Source organism: Maylandia zebra, linkage group LG19, assembly GCF_041146795.1.
Source record: "Maylandia zebra isolate NMK-2024a linkage group LG19, Mzebra_GT3a, whole genome shotgun sequence".
Taxonomy (NCBI): Eukaryota; Metazoa; Chordata; class Actinopteri; order Cichliformes; family Cichlidae; genus Maylandia; species Maylandia zebra.
Genome location: NC_135185.1, coordinates 16,994,341 through 17,020,623, shown reverse-complemented (window position 1 = coordinate 17,020,623; position 26,283 = coordinate 16,994,341). Strand labels below are relative to the sequence as shown.

Below are 26,283 nucleotides of genomic sequence, written 5' to 3'. Positions count from 1 at the left end.
TTTGAAACCTGATCTTCAAAGTTGAGAGCGTCTGTCTCCTGCATGCAAAAGACGGGCCTGAAAGCTGAAGGATCTGCCTCTGATTCTACTTTTAAAAACTCTGTGATCCACGAATAAGCCTGTATCCCAGTGAGGTGCTCCGTTGGGATAATATGATTCTATGAGGTCTTTACTATAAAGCCTGGCCATTCAGGATTTTATATCTGAGAAGAAGGATTTTAAATTCAGTTCTAGGTTAAAAGGGCGAAGACAAACTAATAAGGGAGAAATAATATCTCACTATTAGTACTGTGGCTGCAACATTTTAGGTAATAATTTTAACCTAACTAAAGAAGCAAGCAAGAAGATGAAAGTGAGGATGGTTGTTTTTCTTTGTGTTGGTCCGGTGCCCACACATGGGCAAAATACAGCTTGGCTTAGGCATGTGCTACAAAGAAAACATTCCCAAAACAGACAAAAGGCAGCTTTACTTACTGGAGTCTTCCCAGCTGCAACAGAGCGAGAGGCAGGGTACAGCCTGGTCAGGCCGCCAGTCTGTCACAGCTATTTTATTTATTTTGAAATGAAAATCATTCTTTTATAGCATCACAATTTTTTGCACTAGTTAGCACCTTTATATTTCTCAGTGTAATAAAATGTCTTAACTTCTGCAAGTGAACCCATGAGTATTGTGTATCCCAAAATACCCAGAAGAGCTGATGGTGTTTTAGCTGCAAAGGGTGGGTGGGCTGGCCGACATCATATTCAATAATATGGATTAAGTTCATATGCACGTGAAGCCAGATGAACAAATACTTGTGGCAATATAGTGTAATTACCTACACAGCTCACTGATGCAGTTTCCTACCAGCAGGGGGCAGAATAAGATATGAAACAAAAGAACTAGTCTGCCTACAGTCAACAGTGATGGAGGCATGTCACATCATTAATGTGGATTTTTTTTTTAAAGTTCAAAAGCTTCTCAATTTTCTAATGCTGCATTACAAACATTATTAATAAAATACAGAAATAAATAACGATATAATGACATCTTGAGAAGGGGTAATATTCATGACAAGCCGTAAAATTATGACAAAAATACCCTCAAAGCTTATGAGTTTAAAGTCAAAATTAGTAAAAACGATAATCAGAGAAAAACATAAAATTTTCTACTATTATGAAGTCATACATATTCAAGAAATCAGAAAGAAATGTAATCAAATTAAAGGCTATATGAAGGAAATTATAACCTCCATATATTCAATATACAGCCACAGACATGTGCAGGCTGAGGAGATTGAACCAGCCTTGTGCAATGAAACCCCAAAATTTCATCGTTTATTCTTGTATATTTTTGTTTTAACATCTGAGCCTAAACTCACACATTTTGAGTTTTATTTCTTAAAAATTGATCCCTCTCCTCTTGCTCTGTAGTTTTTCTTTTTATGTGAAATTACAGACCTCGAAAATTTCGTCCTTCTTCCATGTACTAAAAATAAAATGGATAACAGAAGCTGTGCCCTGGCGACCACACAAAGAGAGATTTCATGTGGCTGGATGCACTTAGTCTTGAGGAGTACTGAGACACTTCATTTCTTGCATTCTGGTGACTTTTTTTTTGCACCACTTTGCACGTTTTCTGCTCCAATTTATGTTAGAAATGTCTTCTTTAAAAGGTCTTGGTGCTAACCTTGTCTCTCTCTTTTCCAGCTCTTCCAGGTCATGAAGTCAGCAGTTTAACACAGGAGATGCCCACACTTCCCATTCCCCGGCCACCTTCTCCTGCTCTCCTGTGAAGACACCGGCCCAGCTAAGAGAGTGGGCTTAACTTAACTCAATTGGCGTCTCCGCCAATTGGCGTCTCCGCCAATGCTGAACCATGTTGAAGAGATCTTCAACATGGTTCAGCATTGGCGTCTCCTCCGGTTGAACAAAGAAACAGTTTAAGCTGTTTTATTAACAGAATTATTTATTTACGTGAAAATAGATACAAAGAACCAAAGTATTTTACACTGCTTATAGTAAAAGTCAAAGATTAGGGTGAATCTTGTTTTGGTAGCTCCTCTGTAGCTGCCTGTTCAGGAACTTTAACTTTAAACTTTAAGCCTGAAAGTAGTTAAAATGATTTAACATTTCTCTTTTTTCTATGAAAATAACTTATATTTTCTCATCTTTTGTTCTCCTTTTACAGTATAGGAGTGTGGCACAGCGGGCAGCAGTTATATTTGCTGATTTCTTGATCATGAGCACAGTGTTTGCACACACTGCAAATCCAACAACTGTACTCCTGGACAGGCAGACCAGTTACGATGCAAGTGCGAAATCTTTCCTCCATCCTGACAAAATAAGGACAAAAAAACACAAAAGACAGAAAGCTGCTTCAGGTCATACTGTCATCAAAACAATGCACCAGTAAAAGGGCTACAAAGGAAAGACCAGAAGTTTTGCAGAGGCCACTGATTCCTGCTTTCGGTGCTCCATTTTAAATGTGTTTAACTTCGGTTCTGGTTTTGAGCTGTGGCTGTTTTCTCGTTTTGTAGTTCTAGATTTAGTTTATTTCATAAACCTAAGGAGATGAATCACAACACAACATTTGGGGCTAATAGCTGCAGTTTCTCTAATGACCACTAGTCCTCACAGACTTCCCTTGTTGGTTACTTTGCAGTAATTACAAAGTAACTGTATCTGTTCATTGCACTGCACTGCTTAGAGATGAAGCTTGCTAATCAACTAACCAGCTACAAACTTTATACTCCACCATGTCTTTCAACTATCATCGCCAAAATCAACATAACAGTAAAATAAAATAAAAAAAGTTTACATCTAGACATAATTTTCACAACTTTGGGAGATGACGCTGCTCTCAGTTTGATGATAGAGTTTGAAGTTAATTAGCGATAAATCTCACCCCTCTGATGATGCGTTCCACTCGATCATGCGACTGTCCTTTGGGCTGTGCTTTGTAAAGATCTCCAAGGCCAGATCCTCATAGGCCTGCCGCTGTTCTGGATCAAGACTCTCCAGGGATTCCAGCTTAATAAAGGCCTGTGAGCAGGTGCCAAAGGCGCGGTTGGCTGCAGAGCAGACAGCAAGCAGAGAATAGATGTCCACAGGAGGGATCACGTCCTCATACTCACGCAGGTGAAGAGCTTAAAAAACAAAACAAAAACCAACAAAATCAATTAATAATAAATAGTGAAAAGTCAGGCTTATGCTGAGTATAGGACAAGTGAAATTACAAAACCGCCAAAGACCAAAAGATATGTAAATGAAAAAATAAAATTGATCATTTCCCAAGGCACTGATCTGCGATCGTTCCTTCATAAATCGAGGCTCAGTGGCTTCACTGCAGCTGATGATTAATGTTAAATTTAGAAGAAGGATTACGGTTAACCAAAAGAACTTTTTGCATATCTGGTAAAAATATGCTTATCTATGCAAAGAATGTTTACACTGTAGACATACGACCATTCAGCTCCATGTCAAGATCTATGAAAGGCCAGCAGACGTGACCAGGAAAATGATTTGCTTCTCACAAACGACAGTGTTTCAAAAGAGAATCGAAAAACGACATAAACACATGAAATTGAACATATGCCACAGCAATATAAAAAAAAGAAAAAGCAACAACCCATTTTTAACTTGTGCTTATGACTGAAGAGTTCTTCCTTCAGTCTCTCCACCATCTGCCCTTTGCTATGCACGTTTGTGAAAAATCCATGTTAGGTGGCACTTATTTTTCAGCTGCATCTCTTTCCTTACTTTCTCCCTGTTGCTTACACCTTTCCTTTAAGTAAGTAAGTAAAGTTTATTTATTAAGCGCTTTTCATAGACAGGTAGTCACAAAGCGCTGCACACAGAGATTAAAATAAACAGTGCGATAAATAGCAAAATGCACAATATACACAATATAGAGTTTAAATGTAAATTAAAAATATAAAAATGTAAAAAGCATTGGTCAACAGAAAGCTTGTTTAAACAGTAAAGTTTTTAACTGTTTTTTAAAGGATTCCACAGAGTCAACCAAACATAGTTGTAGAGGTAGACTGTTCCACAGCCTTGGTGCCACAGACTGAAAGGCTCTGTCCCCTTTCGTCTTCAGACGTGTTCTGGGAGCAACCAACAAACTGAGTCTGTGAGCGGAGACGGCGAGCAGTAGTGTATTTTGTGAGAAGCTTGGATAAATAATCTGGGGCTTGGCCATTTAGTGCTCTGTACGTTAAAACAATAATTTTAAAACGAATTCTAAAATCTATTGGGAGCCAATGTAAAGAACATAAAATAGGAGTGATGTGAGCTCGCTTGCTAGAGCGAGTTAGTAGTCTGGCTGCTGCGTTTTGTATAGCTTGGAGGCGAGAAAGAGATGATTTATCCAAGCTGGTAAACGGGGAATTACAATAATCTAAACGCGATGACACAAATGCATGGACAATTTTTTCCAGTTCAGCTAAGGAGACCATATGTCGCAATTTAGAAATATTCCTTAAATGAAAGAAACAGGAACGAACTTTGACAATCCATTACACCTGATGACTTGTCCAAACTTATTTGTAGAGAAGCACGCACTGTAGACACTCCATGTCTTGCTTAGAGAGAGAAGGGCAAGCCTTTGTGCACCTTTAGGGACACTGTGGCGAGAGCATAAAGGTCTATAGGTAAGGGTGACAGAGAGAAGGTGAGTTCTGTAAACTCATTCCTGTTTTTATAATATTGCTGCTTTTGATGGCTGTTCCTCATGCCAACTGGGAATCTCCTGGCAACGCCCCATTGGCTATAATGAGATTTAGATTAACAGGGCAACATTTTAGCCTAATAAGCAGTCTTGAAATATGTTACACTAAATGAGAGAGTTTCTCAATTATGACCATTATTAAATAAGCAAATAATAACTACAGTAATTTTGGGCCACACTGCTGGTCCAAAAAAAATCCAACAGAGGTAAAGGAAATGAGCTGTAAAGAAAAAAGCTGAAAGGGAAAATGGGAAAAATTTATCACAGTGATTTTTTCATCACACCGCTGGAGCATATGGAAATGATAAAATAGACATTTGGTTAATTGCTCAGCCCTAACACACTGTTTAAAAGACACAAAGAACAGTACAAAACATGCAAAAATGCTCGTGTAGTCAAAAAAAAATATTTTCACTGTCTCTCAATTTCGTACAGTTTAAGAATTCAGCAGATTAAAACAGCAGAAACAGAACAGCAGAAAGGTTTCTTGTTGGTATTTTGTATTCGACTTAAAGTACAAAACCAAGTTCATTTGCATCAGTTTTTTAAAAAGAGAAGCAGAAAATTCTCACATTTTAGAGAGAAAAACAAAAAAGGTAAATCAATGTGTATATATTAGAATATAAAATATGATTATATAATGTAAGTAATATAATAAGTACTACAGGAGTGATTTGGCACCTGTGCGCATGGCATTCTCCAAGTAGCCATCGTACAGCTGCCTCTGAGCGAGCAGGAAGAAGTGATATGCCTCCGCTCCTCGCCAGGCATTGTCCACAATGCGATTGTCTGCAGATGTTGCATCTTCCTCCAGCAGGCTAGCAAGTGCATGCGTTGCCTAATTACAGACAAAGATACACACAATGATATGAACACAAACCTCTGTACATAAACAGATGACGTCTTTCCACATAAGCACAAGAATGACTCTTTTCTCTGAAACACATCACAAATAATTTATTCAAACAGTTACAGCAGAAAAATGTCTAATGCACTGGAAAGATTTGGAATAGTACGTGTGTACATGGTTTACCTCCGTCTTCTTTCCTTTGCCTTTGCTCTGCTGTGACGTCTTCACCTGCTTGTGGTAATTTTCCACTAGATGTGCTGCCAGCACGTAGAGCTTCTTCACCCTCAGAGGTCGTGTCCTTTTCTTTGCCTCCTCATCTGCTATCTGCAAACATAAGCCACACTTTCACAAATGTAAAATGGTAAATGGTAAATGGCCTGTATTTATATAGCGCTTTACTAGTCCCTAAGGACCCCAAAGCGCTTTACATATCCAGTCATCCACCCATTCACACACACACACACACACACACACACACACACACACACACTGGTGATGGCAAGCTACATTGTAGCCACAGCCACCCTGGGGCGCACTGACAGAGGCGTATTTTTCTTTCTCAGCAACCTACACTCAGTTGCGTAAAGTGACAAAGTGAAAACATGTTTTCAGAACTTTTGCAAATGTATTACATCAACAAGTATTATTTATTTGCTTTATTTCAAGTTTATACCAGGCCTATCTTCCCGATGTGATTTGTTCTGTGTCAACATAATTTGCAAAGCACTGACTAATCTTTCATGGAACAAACCAGAATCTTTATTTGTTAACTCTTTTCCCAAAAAGATAATATTTGATGACCTCAATAAAAACGTGATCTGACGACCTTTAGTTTCTCTTTTTTTCCCCCAAACGTAGCTGCACAAGCAGAGACCACCCTCACTGACATCTCATGCAAACCCAGTCATTTTGTTTTATAAAAAAAGCCTGAAATATGACAGGAACCATTCAGGAAATATCGTTAAGGGATGCTCCTAGTAGGCTTTCAAGGCGTAAAGAGTTAATACACTTTGGCAAACTTGAGGCAAAGTGTGAGTAAAGGCATGGTACATTTAACTTTTTAAGGACTTTCTAATTTAAGTCCATATTAAATGTAGGACCTAACTTGACTAATGAAAACATACAGCAAAATAAAAATTATATATGTGTTTAAAATTAATCTATAAAGCTGGTTTACATGAAAAAGAATGTTGACTTACCTTAAACATGAGTTTGGCTGCATCAAGAAAATGGTGAGCTTTTCGATACAGCTCCACTGCTTCCAGAGTTTTATTTTTCTCCAAAAGATGTGACGCATATTTTGAAAGGAGAGATTTAATCTCCTTCATATTGTGTGTCCTGGCAAGTTCCACTGCTTTGTTCCACTGCAGGAAAAACATTCAATACAAATAAAAAAAAAAAGTAAATATGTCTTTTTATCATCTTTTTCATGTGGGTGCGAGCTTCCTCCAGGTACTTCCTACCAGAGGTGTGGACTCGAGTCACATGACTTGGACTCGAGTCAGACTCGAGTCATTAATTTTATGACTTTAGACTTGACTTGAAAAAATGTTCTAAGACTTGTGACTTCACTTGGACTTTTACACCAATGACTTGGGACTTGAATTGGACTTGAACCGGTTTACTTGAAAAGACTTGATATTTTACCCCAAATATAAAATTTAACACGCATATTATATAGAGATTGAAAATGTGACGTCATTCACGGGTAGAACCGCAAAGGATTCTGGGAACTCGTGGCAAGCGGTACTAGCGCACGCAGGCTTTCAATTGAAATCAGTTATACAGCGATAAAAAGAAACACAAAAATGTCAAGAAGCTGTTGTATTATTAACTGCAATAGCCGGTCACATGACAGCCACGGGAAGCCGACGGGTAAAGAGATCGGTTGTTATCGGATTACGTCGTTGAAGAGAAATTGTTCAAACCATGTTTCCGAAGTAACAAAGAGGCGACTGGATTGCAGCCATTCAAAGATCAAATATAACGTCCTAGAACACTCCAGCTCACAGGTTAGTCTGCTCCAAGCATTTACACACAGGTCAGTCTGCTGTTGTAGTTAATGCGTCATTTTTCTTAACATAATTAGTGATATAGGTTACAAGCAAGTCTGGCGCTGAACAGAAATTGTCGCGCTATGCTCCTTTGCTTGTTGTGCATAAATAGTAAATTGTCCTGACACAATATTGCGTTTCGCTTCTGTTATTATGGTACATTGACAAAAACACATACTTTTATTCACAGGATAAAACAGTTGTTTTGTATCACTAATTGTCCAGTACGATTACAGCATACAGTATTGTTGTCACTGCTACATTTCTGTGATGGGTACCAGAAATTATTTCTACTACTAATTAATTACCGTTGAGCTCAAAGGTCCTATTTATAAACGGTTAACGAATGTGTATTTATGAAGACGATTTGTGAGACTGGTAAACTTATGATACATACGATGGTCTTTACTTTCTACACGGTGCATTTCAAGGTCCTGCACCCATCCGTCGGTAAACTGTACCTGGGCTTGTTGCAGTGACCTGAAATTACTAAACTTCATGAGTGTATGCACTCACTCCAAGAACCGTATAATTATAAATATGCATATAAATATGCTAAGATGAGATAGCTGACTTCATCTAACTAGCAAATGTTGTCCAGGCTACGTTGGTGATACAGTTTTTTTTAATGTGTATGATATTTTTGTCATGCGATTTTAAAGCCGGTCCTACAACCGCATCCAAGAATAACATGCAGCTTATCTCAGAACTGTCGGTGAAAATTATTCTTGGAGCTAGGTTTAATTGAGCTGCATTTTAAAGAGGTGCAATTTCACAATTTGTGTATATTTTCTAAGTTCACTATTTTGTCATGTGTTGAGAAAAACACAGATTTAAAAATTACATGGTCTAATATTTACATTTAGCATAACTGCAACATGCTTTTTTTCGTTTTTTTTTTTAAAGACTCGAAAGGACTTGAAATTCAAAGTTTCAGACTTGTGACTTGACTCGGACTTTTACACCAGTGACTTGAGACTCGACTCTGACTTGCCTGACATTACTTGAGACTTGACTTGAGACTTGAGGATAAAGACTTGAGACTTACTTGAGACTTGCAAAACAATGACTTGGTCCCACCTCTGCTTCCTACTACTGTCAAACGTTGTTCATGTTCATCAAGATAAGTAAATTAGTGTTTCCAAATTGCCTGTAAGTGTGAAAATGACTATTGGTTGTTTGTCTCTCTGTGTTGTCCCTCTGTGTACAATGCCTCCCAGCAGGGAGATTACAATAAGCTATTATTTCTGGGAAGTGCTGAGATTTTCAGTATGTATACCTATAGAATCTGTCACAAAAAGAATGATCAGAACTGAATCTCTCATGGGCAAAAGTTTTTTGTTTTTGTAAATTTATGATTAAACCATAAAATAAAAAACTTTCGAGAGAAAATGGTCATTTAAAAATAATGTATTTCTATAATTATTATGAGAAATCACAGTTTTTAACATGAATCCATGTTAGAACTGCAATTAATATCCCGAATCCAATGGGCATTACTCGGATGTAACACTGCTGTTCTTAATTATCTCGTCACAAAAGCAACAGCAGTGTGTCGTGACGGGTTTGGAGAGCAGATCTGGACAATTTAGGCACAAACACTGTTTTTCAGAGATCTGGGATCTAAGACAACAAGATGGTTACAGGCAAAGTAGCTGACAGCTTGCCTGTTTTTTTGTCAAATGTGCAGTATTAACACAGCAGGAGAAACCGCCCTTAAGGAAGGAAGCTGGGGCTCCTAATGACATATTCTTTTAGAAGAGGAGACCGCCAATAAAGCACAGATTTAACATCCTTTAAACTAAATCTACCTGTAAGACAGCTCCATCCTTGGTTTTTCAGGTGTCGTTCCTATTTTCCTGGGCCAACATTTACACTGGAAGAGTCCAGTGACTTTGAGATAAGCATTCACACCCCGGAGCTAAATATCACTCAGGCATAGGTTGGGAGTGGGAGGACAGCAGGAGGCTCACTGACTGTAAATCACTCAGCGTTGCTCAGAAATTGTGGCGCCAAAGTTTTTCTTTCCACCTCTCACCTGGTTCAGATGGACACACGTATCGACGGCAGCTTTGGGCTGGTTGCACTTCAGGTAGGCGTTCACAGCCTGTTCGCACATGCCAACTGTAGCAAACATCTGACCGATCTCCTACAGCATAAATATAGAAAAGATGTTGAAGAGTGATTGTGATTTAAGGTAACATATTTAAAGAAACTGGCACTGTACATATCTATCTATCTATATATATATTAGGGGTGCAACAATACACAAAATTCACTGTTCGGTTCGATACTTTGGTGTCACGGTTCGATATTTTTTCGATACAAAAAAAATGTTCATGCCTTTTTAATTTTTCATTTATTAAATTTTCACGGCACATTCCGCACCACATCTCTCTGCGTTCATCATTTGTTTGAAGCCAGCTCACCTCCTGCAACTACTTTTCCGAGAATACATGCTTCTTTTGTGGTTCGGACTCCTTCTGACATTACTTTGGAGGTGGAGGAACATCACAGTAATTGCTTAAAGGAGCTTGCTTCTTCGACATCTTTAAGAGTTCTAAACAAATGTCTGTCCTCCTCCTGAAAATCTTATGTATGTAAACACGTGTTGCAACTTCTTATCTTGTGTCCGTTTTTTATTTTGACAGCGAATGCGCACCTGCGGACCACTTATGTGCAGCCCTGGTTATTTCACTTGTCATATTGCAGCCACAGAAATTCTTTTGTCCATGAAACCATAAAGCTGCACTTTCTTTTTGCCTTATAGTCTGATTTGTCATAACTTTTCCGTTTTGTGGTAAGCTTTTCTTTGGCTGTCACTTCTCCACCCTGACCTGTCTTATTTGGCTCAGCAGAACTAAAATATTGTGGCGAGCTCAGACAAAGAGGAGACGGAGGTATCGTTTGGTCTTGCTTCCCGTGAGCTAGCCAGGGAGCACAGCCGTTTATTGACATCTGCAGAAGAACACTGCCGCTAGCTAACTGCTCAGCGCGGCAACAGCACAGCAACAACAACAACACACAGGGCGCCCTCTGACCCCGGAAGGACACACCGTCGCAGCGAGAGGGCGTCACCCGTCACTATGGCAACATAAACAAAACATAACTGTACAAACAGAACCCCGAACAGCCCTGACCCGCTACATAGCCCCCACCTAAGGGGTCAGTCGTCCCCGACGACCCCATTACCCCACACAAAGTCCTGCAAATGTCCAAGTGCCTTCTTTTGGCGCACCGGCCGGTCACGACCGGAGGGGGGAAAATTCACTCGGGTCAGAACATGGGGTGCCATCATCATCCCACTTCTGACACCAATGTGGCGAGCTCAGACAAGGAGGAGACGGAGGTATCGTTTGGTCTTGCTTCCCGTGAGCTAGCCAGGGAGCACAGCCGTTTATTGACATCTGCAGAAGAACACTGCCGCTAGCTAACTGCTCAGCGCGGCAACAGCACAGCAGCAACAACAACAGCACACAGGGCGCCCTCTGACCCCGGAAGGACACTCCGTCGTAGCGAGAGGGCGTCACCCGTCACTATGGCAACATAAACAAAACATAACTGTACAAACAGAACCCCGAACAGCCCTGACCCGCTACATAGCCCCCACCTAAGGGGTCAGTCGTCCCCGACGACCCCATTACCCCACACAAAGTCCTGCAAATGTCCAAGTGCCTTCTTTTGGCGCACCGGCCGGTCACGACCGGAGGGGGGAAAAGTCACTCGGGTCAGAACATGGGGTGCCACCATCATCCCACTTCTGACACCAATGTGGCGAGCTCAGACAAGGAGGAGACTGAGGTATCGTTTGGTCTTGCTTCCCGTGAGCTAGCCAGGGAGCACAGCCGTTTATTGACATCTGCAGAAGAACACTGCCGCTAGCTAACTGCTCAGCGCGGCAACAGCACAGCAACAACAACAACAACAACAACACACAGGGCGCCCTCTGACCCCGGAAGGACACACCGTCGCAGCGAGAGGGCGTCACCCGTCACTATGGCAACATAAACAAAACATAACTGTACAAACAGAACCCCGAACAGCCCTGACCCGCTACAATATATATCCTGCTGCTTTTACACACGCACTCACATAACGCTCAGCGATTCTCTGCGCGATCAACCTCTCACATGTTTAAGCTTGCTGCAGGAGATTTCACTTGTCATGTTTGCATAGTAAGCTAACGATTGATAAGACGATGTCAGAGGAATTGGTGCACAAATTATCATCACTCACCAATACACAGTTCGCGCAATTGCAAAGTGAAAGCAAAAAACAAGCGCAAATTCAAACGCGATTTCAATATGTCACATATTGGCAGTGGCTCACCGATGCCAATGACATAATTACCCAGCTACATTTCCGAAAGAATGCAAAACCATTGACATATATTTTTCCTTCCTACGATAGCCCGACGGGCAGGGCAGAGATAGATTTTGGTAGCCCGACTGGAAGAATCGCTAGCCCCGGGACGTCGGGCAGGCGATTTTGTGAGCCCTGTATCTGATTGAGGAATCACTCATCTTTGGAAAAGAGAGTTTATTACAGAGAAATGGCTCTTTCCCAAATAAAAGCTATACTATATGCTTCTTCTGGGCTAAATTCTCAGCAGCATATTAAACATATCAGGTCCCCATAAGAAGAATCATGTGCTAACGGCTGTCTAAATAACTCGGGTAAAGTTTGTAGCATGCGTGCTTGTTGTTTTTGTCTGCTTCCACTTGTCTTTGCACTAGGATGATGTCGGTGTAAATGTGCAGTCATATTTGTTGTGTTCCCACTAGTGCTGTCAGCGTAAATCTCTTTGAAATGACGTTGGCAAATCTCCGTTAACGAGCTACCACAGATGGCCCGTGCATGGGGCTGGACAGCCAACACGTTAATGAGCTAACTGTGCTAACACACTAGCTCCCACCCATGTAATTGAGCTTTGCGTGGCACATCCAACATACTGTTTTACTTTAGTCCATGACGCTTACCTTCAGGGTCATACCTCACATGAAAACCAAAATAGTTCCAAACGCCAGATCTGAATGAGGGTGGGGGAGGTTCAATTTGCCATGTTGCAAGGAGAGCTTAACTTCTGTCTCGCTAGCTTGCCCTGCGCTCAGTGAATCTGCGTTCCACTACTCCGCCTAGGCTGCACTGTCGAGCGCAGATCCACTGAGCGCTCAGCACAGACAGCATCGTCAGAAAGAAAGTTGATAAAACAATTTAAAAATTTATTTTGTATTGTTCGATACATATGGGTACCGAACCGAAAGCACTGTATCGAACGGTTCAATATCGATACGAGTATCGTTGCACCCCTAATATATATATATATACACATTTGATCCAAGAGCATCTGATTCACCTGTAACAGCTTATGATTCTCTGGCAGAGCGGCGGTCAAACGTTCAAGGCCATCGTAGTCCTCTAGCATGTAGTAGCATTCGGCGAGTCTCTCCTGGTTACGACCCTTAATATAGTACTGCACAGCACTGACCCTTGAAAAGAAATCATATTTAAAGTTTTTTTTTTTTTTAAAAAGGGGGAAAAAAAGCTGCGGCTGTTCTCTGCACTTCTCTCCCAATCCAGCTGATCCATTTTGCCAACCAAGAGTTCGAGTGCTTCAGATTAAATCAAATGTTTTCCCAACAATTTTCTCCAACTAGGAGTGTACTTGGATAACGAGTTAAAAATGGTTTACGAAATATAAAAGATGTGAAAATATTAGACAGTCTCCTGCACAGCAGTAAACAATCAGCTGACAATCAATCTGAAAGTGAAACAATAGTCACTACATGCCAGTTCAGTCAGCTCTTAAATCCAGTGTTCTCCGAGTGAGACTGAGCCAGCTGTTCAGACTGACAGACACATCTGATGACTGTATGACAGGAGCACATAATCTCTAAAATGAATAATCACAAACAACAGAGGTCAGAGCCACAATTTGAGGTCTAACAACTGATGACCAGATATACACCTCTCCTCATGGCTGGCATACAGGAGCAGTCGACGCAGACCCTCTCATCTCGTTGCCTCCATGATTGTCTCCATTTTTATTTCGAGTAATGTCTTCCTCAATTACATTCTGCTCAGGATCAGATTGAAAAGGCCTAACATAACATCTTAGCAGCCACTTCATTATTAACATGAAGTGGTTGCATATGTGTTAAAAGTTGTCTGCAGGTATCCAGAGGCACTCGGTTACACAGGACACCTCTAGTTTGCATAAAGTAGCCTGAAGTTCAACTTTATTCAACTGAGAACTGGCCACCTCATCCCATCCGCACAAATGAATGCACTGCAGATCTGATTTGATAGACTATAAAGGATGAAGGATGAAAATGACAGATTCTGTGGGCATGTATCATAAAGTTTAAAAAATGAAAAAATGAAACCAGTAACACTTGAAGATTAGATTGTAAGAGAGAATCAACAACCTCAGAAAAAAGGGGTGAATAAAACTTCAATACCACTTCTGTCTGTCAGCATAGTAGTCTCCAATGGCATTGTTGGCTTGTTCAAGCAGAGCATCATCACTGTCCCCAGAACCACTTTTGAGCAGGGCCAACACTTTGAACCAGTCTCCAAGCTTGATTCTGAGACTGATAGCGAGATCCCTGCAGTGACAGACATGGTCATTTTGCACCATATTTCACAGGATGGGGGAAGAAATATGTACTGGAGCAACATTAATAATTCACTTCACTACAGGAAATTTAAATGGGAGGTAGTAGGGAGATTTTTTTGGGATACCAGAAAAAGCCACTGTACCTGCGATCCATATCCAGGTACATGCGTTCAGCTTCCTCAAACCTGCTAAAGTAAGCCGCCACTTCAGCCTGCTTCATTGGCTCGCTCTGCAAGTTTCCCAGGCGCTTGACAAACTCAATGCCCTGATAGTCTTTGCAACGGACAAAAGCCTGCTCAGCCGTCTTAAGGTCCAGTTTCTGGAGGGCTGCCTCAGCAAGCAGACGCCTGGCAGATTTAGAAAGGAGAGTGTTCTTTGGCTTACAGAAATAATGTAGCACCAAAACATGCAAAGAAAATTTAATCACTGCAAAAGGAAATTGTAGCAGAACACTGAAAGAATGAAAAGGATAAAATAAAGACTTGATTACTACATATATATATTTAAAAAAACAATATTGAATTAAGAACAGAGGTGGAAAGTTTTTTAATTACCAAAGTCTTGGATGAGGATTGTCTTCAATGAACTGCGAAGCTTCTTCAATGCCCACTTTTTCAATCAGTGCCCGACTGTCTCTCAGGGAGCGGATTTCAAAGTTGATGAGGTTGTCTTTGTTTGGTCTCTCTGGATCCTGTAATGGAATATTCCTTATTTAAATGATAATTAAGAATAGCAGTGTCAAATATTTTATTTTGAAATTTCAGTCGCTGGGGCCATGGCATAGTCAATAATTTAGGTGATTGCCAAGGTCACAGTGTCAAACTGCTGTTGGTCAGTCTGACCAGAACCTGTAGCAGTTAAGAGTAATGGTCTGTGCAGTTTGCAGAGCAAGTGAAAACTACTGTCACAGCTCCTATGCAGGGCGATTGAACTGTAGACTGAGTGCAGGATGAGGAACTCGCTGGAAAAGCAGCTGAATGATGTGGATACGTGTTAAAACCGACCTGTCCGAGTCGGCTGAGCTGAGTCAAGATTAGCTAGCTAGCACTGAACTTTCCAAATAAAATGCCTACATATTCACCCTTAACATCTTATAGTCTTTCAAAAACAGACATACTTGTGTAAACATAGTTAAAAATAAATATGACTGCATTACATATTATATTTGGGCTTCATGCAACTTGTTTCAGACATTTACCTTCATGATTTCATCAAGTAGGACAGATTTGATTTCCAGATCTTCAAAGTTGCAGATGTATCCAGATGTTTGGATGGGTTCCTGTTTTTTAAATAAACAAATTACCCTCACTAAGAATAACATTAATGTTAGTGCAGTCTAAGTTGGAGCTGTACATCAGGCATACTACTTAAGGACTCACCTCTGGGTCTAAGTTTCTAAATACATACATCCTGGTCTTCTCCATCATAGCAAACAGATCAGGGTTATCATTTGCCCACTTCATGTCCCAAACATCTTTGCGCTCAAACTTAGATGGATCTCCTGTGGATGGCTGGTTTCCAGTCCCATTATCTGTGGAAGTGTGAACTTCCAGATCCAACAGAGTCATAATACCCGCGATGTCGATTATGGCCAGACGACTGAAGAAAAATAAGCATTATACACGACGACATTAGACTCAAAAATACAACCTAAAATTACTCAGTAAAGCACACCTGTTACTGGTGCTAACCTGTAACACCATAAAACACCAACACTTACCTTGAGTTGCAGTTTAGGGAGAGATAATGGGCTCTGTTGTTCAAAGTGTACTTCTGGACGAGAACAACATTTGGGAGACTGTATCTGTGGAGGGTGCCAGACTCACGACCCTGTGAAGACGTACACACAGTTATTTTACTCTTGATTCCATTATATGGTTCATTGCCAGACTGACGTGGATACAGCAAGCAAAGAAAACATGAATATTCACATATACAAATTATATAAAAAAACATATAAAACAACATATTCATATGAATCAACTCCAGTTATAGCTAGCTTAATCATGTCACAGACCAGCCTCTCAGACTGAAGAAAACTCTGGTTAATATTTGTTTAACTATGAAGAAATGTTTTCACATTCAGACTTTACTTGGGGAGGCTGAGCACAAGACAGAGAGAAAGGAGGCACACAATTCACATGCAATAGTTACAGCTTTAATCAGCTGTATTTGGGGGTGTGAGGTTGTTAAGTTTCTGCGGTCTGTATTTTTGTTCATGTGCATCTTTTATAAATTCAGGTTTGTACATACCACAATCAGGGTCTTATCTGTAGCTGTAATGCAACAGATGGGATCTCGAGTTGCCTGAAATAAAACATAAGTGCACATACACAACGTGAGAATCACAATAATCCATCTTACTTTAAATTATAAAAAATATCCTTTTCTCACCAGTCAGTAGTTAAATAAGTACTTTTAAAGCCATATATCTGTATATTTTAATTGCATTAACAGAAACACTTGAGAGTTCAGAGATAAGAGTGTTTAATTTGAATGTAATCAGATAATAAGTGTTAAGTTTAGAACAGAAGAAGTGTCACTTTATTGAAATGTAAGACAGGAGATACACAACGTTCTTACTGTGAAGGCCTTTGTGAAATCTGGGCTGGTGTCACTAGCTCCAGATGGAGTGCTGTCGATGTGATAGACCCTGGAGGTGCAGGAAGTCAGAACACATGAGAAGGAGCCACAGAGACAGACAGCCAGACAGGCAAACAGCTTCTAGTTCACCTGACGTGACTTGTAATCCAGGTGTTAGGATAGATCTGGCAGAACATTAGTTCACACCAAGCCGCTGGTCTGGAAACTCACATGAATGAAGCCTTTTTATTGCACCATCATTATCAAGTCTCACACAGCAACAGTGAGACAGTAAACCTGTGGTTTCATCCACTGGCTCACAGATTCTAACACTGTGGTGACCTGGCCTTCCCGTATCTTTCCATGATTTACTCTCTGGCTAATACCTGGCTTTGTTCTATACCCGTCCAGTCCCCGTGACCAGTTTGCAACATGTGAGCTCACCTTTCCCTTCCCTCCTTCTTTGTTCTTGTCACTTGGTTGATCTCCAGGGCAGTCAGTTTTTTTGCCACTCTATACTGCCACATGTAGAAAGCTTCTTTGGATGCAGCGATAACGTGGGTTTTAGTCATGGTAACAAACATTGGATCTGAAGAAATAAAAAAGTGAGCATCACATGAGGGAGAAGATTAAAATATATAACAGCATGGGACTGTGTGAATCTAACAGTGCCAGCTCTGAAAAGATCAAAGCTTCTCCGTGGTTAAAACATCAGGGTCTCAATATGTAAAAGCATGCTGTGCCCTTGAGAGGACCCTCATTTCATACAGATGCTCAAGGTTATTGTGGGTGACAGCAGTAATCTCACAGCACACCTTGAACATTTTCTGCAAATTAAATTTTGTGGAGAAATTCTCAAACAGTCTCCAGACCTACTGTTTGACACACACTTCATTTAACGCTGTTTATCAAGTTGGGATATGCAAAGCCCACTGAGCAACATAAAGGCAGCCAGTGTTCAGTGCTAAAGGAAGCTGGGTGGCTGGAGGTAGGATGTAAGCTATGTCTCTATGAATGTGGTGTGATCTCTCACACTGACTTAAAGACAAACAGTGGCCTTAATCATACCAATGCTGCACCACAAGTATTTCTCATCATATGAAACTCACCGATGTCTATGTATTTTGAGTCAAGTGGTGTCCCGATGGAGTTGAACAAAATCAGGACATACTGAAAAACACAAAATGGAGTGACATTATCCTGCAGGTCAATTTAAAACTTTATGTCATAACAAATTGTCCTCTTTTTTGGGGGTGTGAGCTTTTAAATTGTACATTACCCTCCCATGACTCGCAGATTCTACCTCAGCATCCTCCTGTGTGGCGACGGATTAGAAAAAACAGGAGGCAAAACAGCAGAGAAACATTTGTGATCCTCACACTAGTCCAAATCCACTGTTTTTATTACCTCTGTTGCTGGATTTCTCTAACTCTACAACTATGGCTGGGCGATATATTGATTTTTAAAAGATATAGCAACATAATTTCATAGCAATGTAAAGAATCACCAGTGCTTGTATCCAACTCTCAGAACCTGAAGTTCTGGTCCAACAACAAATAATAACTTAAAATTTTAGCAAACAAGGTTTTGCAGTTGGAGCACACTGAGAAGGAAATTACTCTTCAAAGCCAAGGAATTAAAAACAATCATTTTTATCACTCAGAAAATGGCATGTGCCTTATTCATGTTTAAACCCTGGCCACATTTGCAGACTATAAAGTTGGTAACTTTATGCACCAATACTCTACACAACACATTTTAATTATCTTTATCTTAGTTACACTGCATAAAAACTTAAAAACAACAATTAATAAATAAAAACAGAAATAACAAAGTAACAAAAGAAAATTTTTGTTTTCATACATTCTCATTACATCTGACATTTATTGAATCTACATGAGTTCTATTAGAGAAGTTAACTTAATGTTAACCTGTCTATGTTCAGAACTTAATTTACTTTAACTCATTCAGTATTCCTTATAGGGAATGCAATGTGGAATGTGTAGTGTAAAAATGATTTATGCTGTTTAGTTATATTTAAGTTTTTGTTAAAATTTTTCTTATGTCATTTTTAATTTTGTTAAAATAACTTAACTCTGGGTATAAATTAACTCTTTGTTTTGCAGCTCTTATAGTTAGCTAATTTGTTAGCATTTGTTTCCCCCGTGTCTCTAAGTCGGTCTGATGGAATGTAAAGCCATCTAAATAAACCCTCTCTGTCTCTGTCTCTCTTTCTCGCTATCCAACCATCCATCTAATTTTGGTCCATATCGCCCAGCCCTTCAGTATGAACCTTAAAGATACTTTTTGTAAATTCTTGTGTTTAAGAATTATTTTTAAACTTTCAAAAATAACAAAAATAAAAATTATCAGCACAATTTAAAGAAATAATATCATATAGTAAAGTCATAGATCTATGACTTTACTTCCAAAATGTGCATGCTGTGTTGAAGAGAAAAACTAGTTAAATTAGTGCTCTATTTTCCAAATAGCACCAGTAGAAGACTAGCACTGTAAGTCTGTGGAACCTTTATTTAACATATTCTTATTTGCAGTGGTGGCCAAGGAAGAGGCAACGCCTGGTGAGAAGCTAAAACATAATATCAAAAGTTACACTGTAGCACACATCAGAGAGCAGAACACACCCACTTGTAAATGGCTTCCCCCTGGTGGCAAATTTTTCAGTAAAATTCTGCAGAGGGTAATTACAAAAAGTACCTTTAAAGTCATACAGAGTAGTAATTTGTGTATTAAAGTAGTCTGTAGTATTTGAAAACAGCAGAGATCTGTCAGTATTTTGGTTGCTTCTACTATCACTTTAAGGTCATGTAATCTATAGGCGCTCATACCTGAGGCTGGGTGTCATCTGCCTTGCTAGCCAGGATGCAGAAGTCCCCAGAGGTGGTGATGGACATCAAGCTTTTGACATACTTGACAAACTTCTCATTGTTTTTAGTGTCCCAGAATACCACGCAGTACTCTTGGCGTTCTGGCTTTGTGTAGGCGTACACCACCGTGCTGCAGCAGTAGCCCCACTGTTACAAGACAGAAAAAGGATGGATAGATACAGCTAAACCCAGACATATGATCATAGACTGCTTAGCTCTACTGTTTTAGCTATCAAAGCAGATTAAACCTTCCAAACAATGATAAACCTAGAGATTTACCATCATGTTCACCAGGGCAAAAGACATTTTTCATGAATCACATGTGTTGGCATGCACCTTATAATCTGGTCTAATGTTGGCAAAGTAGATAAAGGACTCCACAGCCAGGGCAATGCGCAGCCCTCCTCCCTCCCAGGCAACTCCTGACATCTGCTTCCCAGGCACTTTGAGAGTTCTAAGATGCTGCACAGACAAAGAAGATCATTAACGAAAAAAATGTCACACAACTTTTTAATATCACTTCAACTAACCAAACCTGTGAAGTACAAACATCCAAAGAGTTCTTCTCAGTAATCACAATGGTTTCAGTCCAAAATGTGCACAAAGTTAAAAGACAGTGTTTGGCTGTCTTTAAGAACACTGTCTATCCATTTTCTGACACTTATTTCAAAGATATCCAGACTTTATTCTTTAGTAACTACCAACAGTGGTCAAAGGTGACAGCAGAAGTACATTTTAACTCTCCTCACCAAAACAGACTGATACAGCATCCACATCCACAATACTGATGCTGCACCGATCCATCTCTCAAGCTCTTGCTGGCTTGTACTTGTGGGTGGAGTCCAACACCCACTGGGACTGACTAATAGACTGCACTACTGCTTCCCTGGAATCGTCCCTGTACATCTATATCCAGAGCTTGGTTTGCATTGCTGACAAGCAAGTGAAAACAAACAAAACAAAACAAAAAACAACAACAACAATAAAAAGAAAATTGCTGTTCTAATTCCACTGTCTAGAGACTTGCAGGAAGACTGTTATCTTTATAAACTGACTCTTTCATCAGACCTGTGGAATATGAAATGCCCATTTTTGTATATGAATAAGAGTGGTATTTCATCTTTTTCAGGTTTTTTAAGTTTCAGTGTTTCAACTGTAAACTTATTTTCTTGAAATGACCCATCGGTCCCCTACACAAAGCTAGCTTAAAAGAAAAAAGTGTGCATTTGTAGGAGAGATGGTTGAAGACAAACTAATTTGGTGTAGTGGGTTTGTTTGCTTGTTGCTGCAGAGTAAAATCTTCTTTATCGATTAAATCCGTTCTATGGTACAGACTCTCCTCAGTACTGAGATCATGCTGATATTGTTGCCCTTTCGTAGATTACTGAGGATTACTGATTATTGTACTAAGCAGTACAAAATGTGTTGAAAGTCTAGATAAAATTATGTAAGTCAAAAATCAGGCTCCTCTGATCAGTGAACTTTGAGCCAAGATTTCCAACAATATCAGCTCCCCATGCATGCTTAACCTGGATCCAAATGACAGTACCAGATGGTATATAGAACAGCAAAATCCCATCTTATATCAAAGCCATAATGCTCACCTCTCCAAACGGAGTGTAGAACTGCACCACATTGAACTCTTTCTCCATTGCACCTCGAAGGGAACCGGCCACTGCCAGCACACTGCCACAGTGGTTCCACTGGATACTGACCACATTCATCAGAGTATCAATGCACACTGGGTCTGAAGAAAAGGGGTATGAGCACCAAAAAAAGAACTGTAAAAAGGTTTAATTTAACACGAGTGACGAAATTTGAAATTAAATTTTGTTTTTGTGGCTTACTTTCGTCGCTTTCATAACGCATGATCTGACACCTTCCATTGTCAAAACAGATGGCGAGACATGGACAGTCCGGCTCGACGTAACCCCCGCTTCCTGCATACCAGTGGATACCTGCTATACTGACAGCTCCAGTCACATTGACAAGACAGCTGATGGTCATTTTCATCTGAAAGCCAACACGAGTCAATAAGAGTTAGCATATATCCTTCCTCTGCTTGAGTCACAGTGAAGTAAAATAAAAAAAATAAATATTATAGTTGCATTATTTAATACTTTTATATGCACTTGTTTTATATCGAGTCTCAGCTGGTTTTCATGTTTATTTATGGTCATGCTAGTTTCTGTCATACTTTATCACAGTGGAATAGAGGCAGAGATGGGGATGGAAACAATTAAGGTAGCTAGAAAACTAGAGTTTATGACAATTCATTAACTTGCTCAACTATAAGGAACTATAACTATAAGAAAAAACAGCATTATGTTCAACTCTGAATCATGCAAAGCTATTCTAGTAGCATACAGAATTAACTGTTTTTAAGCTTACAAACTTACTATGAAGTTTCCTTGATTGTCATAGATGTGTACTTCACCATTTGCCATGCCGAAGAGGAGTATCTTGCTGTCCGGCGACCATGCCACATGAGCAAGCTGGCTTCCCTTTAGCTCCTTACCCCAAATCCGATTTCCTTAAGAGATGAGGATATATAATAAAGGATATATTCATATTTACATACTCAGAAAATTCCACAAATATTATTTTTGTTAAGTAAGCAGCAGTTTACCATCTACAGATCCAACGATGACAGCCCCATCTTCATACACAATACAGATCTTTTGACCATCTGCATTCCAGCTCATGCTCCTCACTACTGACTTGTTCCTGTTGTTGATCATCTCTTCATACCATGCACCTTAATAGACCAAAAAAAAATGTTAAAGACATGTTTTTTTGTTTTTTTTTACCTGTTTCTGTATTTTGCCTGCATGCAGTAATGATCAAATAATGCTAATAAAGAAAAGAACTAAGGACATACTTACTCTGTCCGGCATGTGGTTACCATTGGGTCACGCTGTACCCAGACACAGAGTGAAAGTATGTAATTGAGCGTGACTGCCTGACAACTTGGGCTTGGCTCAGCGCAAAAGACGGACGACCTCATTCTCCTGTGGATCCACCACCCATAAGAGGGGGCATAGGTATCTGATGCCATGTCGACTGGGTCACACCCAAGGTCAATGTCAGGGTCAGAGGCTCTAATGGCTCGCTCCCCAATTACTAAAACTGCTTATAAGGACATTAAATCTCACCTATCTGATGAGGAAGGAACCTGAGCTACTGTATGAGTTCGAAACCAAGTGTGAACCAGATTGTGGAAGGAGCCCTATGAAGCTTGGCGAGCTTGTGGGATTCTGAAGGAAATAACCTGGAAGACACTGGCAGGATGTGGGCTGTGAGATCAACTTTCAACGCATACGGATCAGTATTTAAAGTTTTACTCTCATCATCCACTGGAGCACAAACTGGGTGTCATCAGGACACTACAACACAGATACAGCGGCCAGAGAAGCAGAAGAACATCATATCAAGAGGGCCCTGAGTAAATGTGCTTATCCCAGCTGGATATTTGTCAAAGCTGGGAAGGAACCTAAAGAAAGCTCCGAGCAATGCAGGAGAGAAAAAAGACAACTGCTGCCCAATCGAAAACCTTTAGTGATCTCTTATGTGTCTGGAGTATCGGAACAGCTGAGACACGTTTTCTCTAAACACCGTGTCTCTGTGGCTGTCAAAGCCCAAAACATGCTGTGCCAAAAACTGGTCCACCCCAAAGATCGGGTTCCCCGGCACAAACAGAGTAATTCAGTGTGCGCTGTAAAGTCCCAGGAGGATTGTCATGATTTAAACATCGGGGAAGCCAGACAATCTCTGGCTAAGTGGATGGCACAACACAGACGAGCTAACTCCTCAGGCCAGGACAATGATGAGGATGTACACATCCTGGACAGGGAGGAACGCTGGTTTGAGCGGGTAGTCAAGGAGACCATTTACATAAAAAGGGAAAGACCATTTCTGAATTGATGGGAGGCCCTGAGGGTGCGTCTTTCACCATCTTACAATGCTTTAATCGAAGGTACTACCCAACTCTCTGTGAATGGTACTCATGGCCACTGATCAATTGCCATTGATCAGTAGTTCATGAACGGTCATGACAATTTGCATATTAATGATCAAGAAACGGACCTCACAGTCCTTTGTATGTCAGTGGTGCTAGTTTCATAATGCAAATGTACTGTTTACAAGCCTGGTGAAACCTGCAGCCAGCTGAGACTGAAGAAGTCACTTAGATGAGTGATAAAACGTTTCTCCTACTGAAGACGCTACATCAACATGAACAGAATCAACACTTGGCTAGCTTGGGAACGCCTGAGTCTTCTCCTGGAAGAGCTTTAGCATGTGGTCAGGGAAAGGGAGGTCTGGGTGTCTCTGCTTATACTGCTGCACCAGGAGCAGCAGTACAAGCTGGATGGAATAATCACCTCTATAAAGCATCCACACAATGATGAGTCCATTCTGATCACTGGTCGTCAGCTTTTCATGCTGTTCATTCCACGTGACCACTTGCACTGCACCTGCATGGGAGGCAGTTATTGAATATTAGATCATTTTCTGATGTCTCATTTTAGAATTGTGAATACTAATATCCTATAACTAAAACTGGCCAAAAAATACTTAATACAAAATAACTCACCACTGTGTCCCTCTAAAGTCTGGTTCATTGAAAGATTACTGGGTGCAGCAAGACCTTTAAGTTTAGCATCATCTGTTTACAAAGGACGGTAAAAGAGATCAGATCATCACCAAGTAACTGTAGTTCCAGAGGTGTTTATAATGGTTAGCAAATATACAATCATGTTTCCCAAAATAGGTTTGGACAAGTAAATATGAAAGTAATGATTTAAAAATCATGCAAAAAGATCTACAAAGACAATAAGACATAAGATGCTGAAACTGATCAAATTTTGTTTGTTTTTTCTCTTTTTTTTTTTTTTTACTTGCAACCTGTTTAGGATATACCTAGTCTCTTGCCCTGTGAAAGTTGGTGTAGGTACACCAACTGACCCTGAATTGGATAATAAAATCACAATATTATGCAATAAATGTCCAAATGTATAAATTAATAAAGAAAAATAAAACATAATTTAATAAAAGGGCTTATAAAATGCAGCAGACAAAAAAAACACTAATTTCATCAATCATTTCACACATTTTCTCAAACATTAAGAAACAGTGGCCCTAACTAACAACAGCAGGTTGACTGAACATAGCGGCACAAGAGCTGAGCCAACAGTATTATGAAAGTGTAAAACGATTTCCAAGACGCTTTAAGAGCATTTCAAAATACCTTAAATCCGAATCACATTTGCATTACATAACAACTTGGACTGTAACAAATGCACACAGCTGAATGTATGGGGTGTTATTCGTCATTGCGACAATGTGACATCAATATACTGTAATGCTACCAGTGACAAGCAGGTTGTTTATGCAAAATAGCTCTTAGGTACACCCATTAGGTAAACCTATTCAACTATCATTTAACATAAACATATCATCAACCAATTAGACGGCAGCATCAATTAGTCAATTTAGTCACGTAGACATGGTCAAGACAAACTGATGAAGGATGAATGGAACACTAAAAATGGAAAAGAAAGATGATTAAAGCTCCTTTGAGTGTGCCATGTTTTACTGAGACCCTGTAAAGCCAATCAAAAGGTGGGATGCTGTTTAAATTTTTAGTTTTGGAGGATAATCTTACATTAATTACCTTGCAGTCGCACATTAAAAAAAGAGGACACCTGGTCATCCTAGTTGCACGTGTTTATAGTTGTTAACGTTAACGCAAATCATTGTTTACTTTCTCTAACCATCAAAGGGTTTCTCTGAGGTGCAGGAAATCCTTCTGTGTGCATGCCTCTGTTAGTCGTGCACCTTTTTAACTATCTTACCTGTCTGAGTCTCCAGCTTCAGTACTCTCAGAAGACCATCGTCTCCTCCGCAAGCGATGAAGCCTTGATCTTTGTTCCAAGACACACATTTTAGATGGATATTATTGGGAATAGCGATCTACAAGACACGGGAGATAACTGTTACCCAACACTACGTCCTCCTGGCGTACTTGTGGCCAGTGAGCTGTGTCAGATAACTGCGAACTTACCTTTTTGCTGAGGTATATAAACATGGTTGTGGCGATAATGTTACATTACACAAATAACAGGCACATTGAAATTTCCAGGCTCCAGCATTTGGTGAATGTGACGATTACTTTAGCATAGATTGCTGACTTAGCTAGTTAGCGGCTAGTGTTAAGTGGCCAATGGTAAACTGTTACCGTCAGCTAGAGACGTTCATAAAATCATGACTCACAAATTTAAAGATTCCCTGCAGATAAAGTACGTTAAATCAGCAAATATATTGGAAAATAGTTCAAAATCGATGTTTCGTAGCTAATGGTGGCTGCCTTGGGTGCTCAGAGCCTGTAGCTTCCTTCGGTCTCCCGTGGTAACGGTAAATCGGAAACTGGGAGACTCGGTGCTCCCTGGTAGTTGTAGTTTTTTTATTAGCTGAGGCGAAAGGCATTGGACAGCGCTTCCAGTCATGTTTGGTAATGTATTTTCTCATGTGCCCAAAAGATTATTCAAATACATTTAAATATTTAAGTTATTACATAT

The 26,283-nt window shown here is 40.0% G+C and overlaps 1 protein-coding gene across 2 annotated transcripts; it reads right to left on the bottom strand.

The window, feature by feature from the left end:
• Window positions 1-1,930: 1,930 nt before the first annotated feature.
• On the bottom strand, window positions 1,931-26,112 carry wdr35 (WD repeat domain 35). 2 transcript variants are annotated; one of them, XM_024806291.2, is made up of 28 exons: window positions 25,770-26,112; window positions 25,561-25,678; window positions 24,300-24,371; window positions 24,088-24,180; window positions 22,335-22,463; window positions 22,105-22,238; window positions 21,553-21,718; window positions 21,310-21,452; window positions 20,042-20,167; window positions 19,667-19,852; window positions 18,097-18,132; window positions 17,927-17,987; window positions 17,262-17,406; window positions 16,818-16,887; window positions 16,488-16,541; window positions 15,955-16,064; window positions 15,614-15,833; window positions 15,433-15,513; window positions 14,789-14,925; window positions 14,378-14,581; window positions 14,077-14,223; window positions 12,972-13,104; window positions 9,654-9,764; window positions 6,761-6,925; window positions 5,745-5,885; window positions 5,393-5,549; window positions 2,888-3,128; window positions 1,931-2,315 (listed from the first exon to the last, which is right to left on the bottom strand). In XM_024806291.2, exons 1-28 carry the CDS (start codon window positions 25,791-25,793, stop codon window positions 2,165-2,167), a joined length of 3,555 nt encoding a protein of 1,184 aa, XP_024662059.1. In that variant the 5' UTR covers window positions 25,794-26,112; the 3' UTR covers window positions 1,931-2,164. The 2 variants fall into 2 exon arrangements, with proteins under 2 accessions (XP_024662059.1, XP_024662060.1); XM_024806292.2 differs by lacking the exon at window positions 18,097-18,132.
• Between the last annotated feature and the right edge of the window lie 171 nt (window positions 26,113-26,283).

Excerpts from the sequence above, each read along its gene's own strand:
- wdr35 (XM_024806291.2), bottom strand. The coding sequence starts at position 25,793 with ATGTTTATATACCTCAGCAAAAAG. Across the intron at positions 24,372-25,560 it reads GAAGCTGGAGACTCAGACAG|ATGATGCTAAACTTAAAGGT; the intron begins GTAAGATAGTTA and ends CTTTGTAAACAG. Across the intron at positions 9,765-12,971 it reads AGAATCATAAGCTGTTACAG|GAGATCGGTCAGATGTTTGC; the intron begins GTGAATCAGATG and ends TTTATGCTGTAG.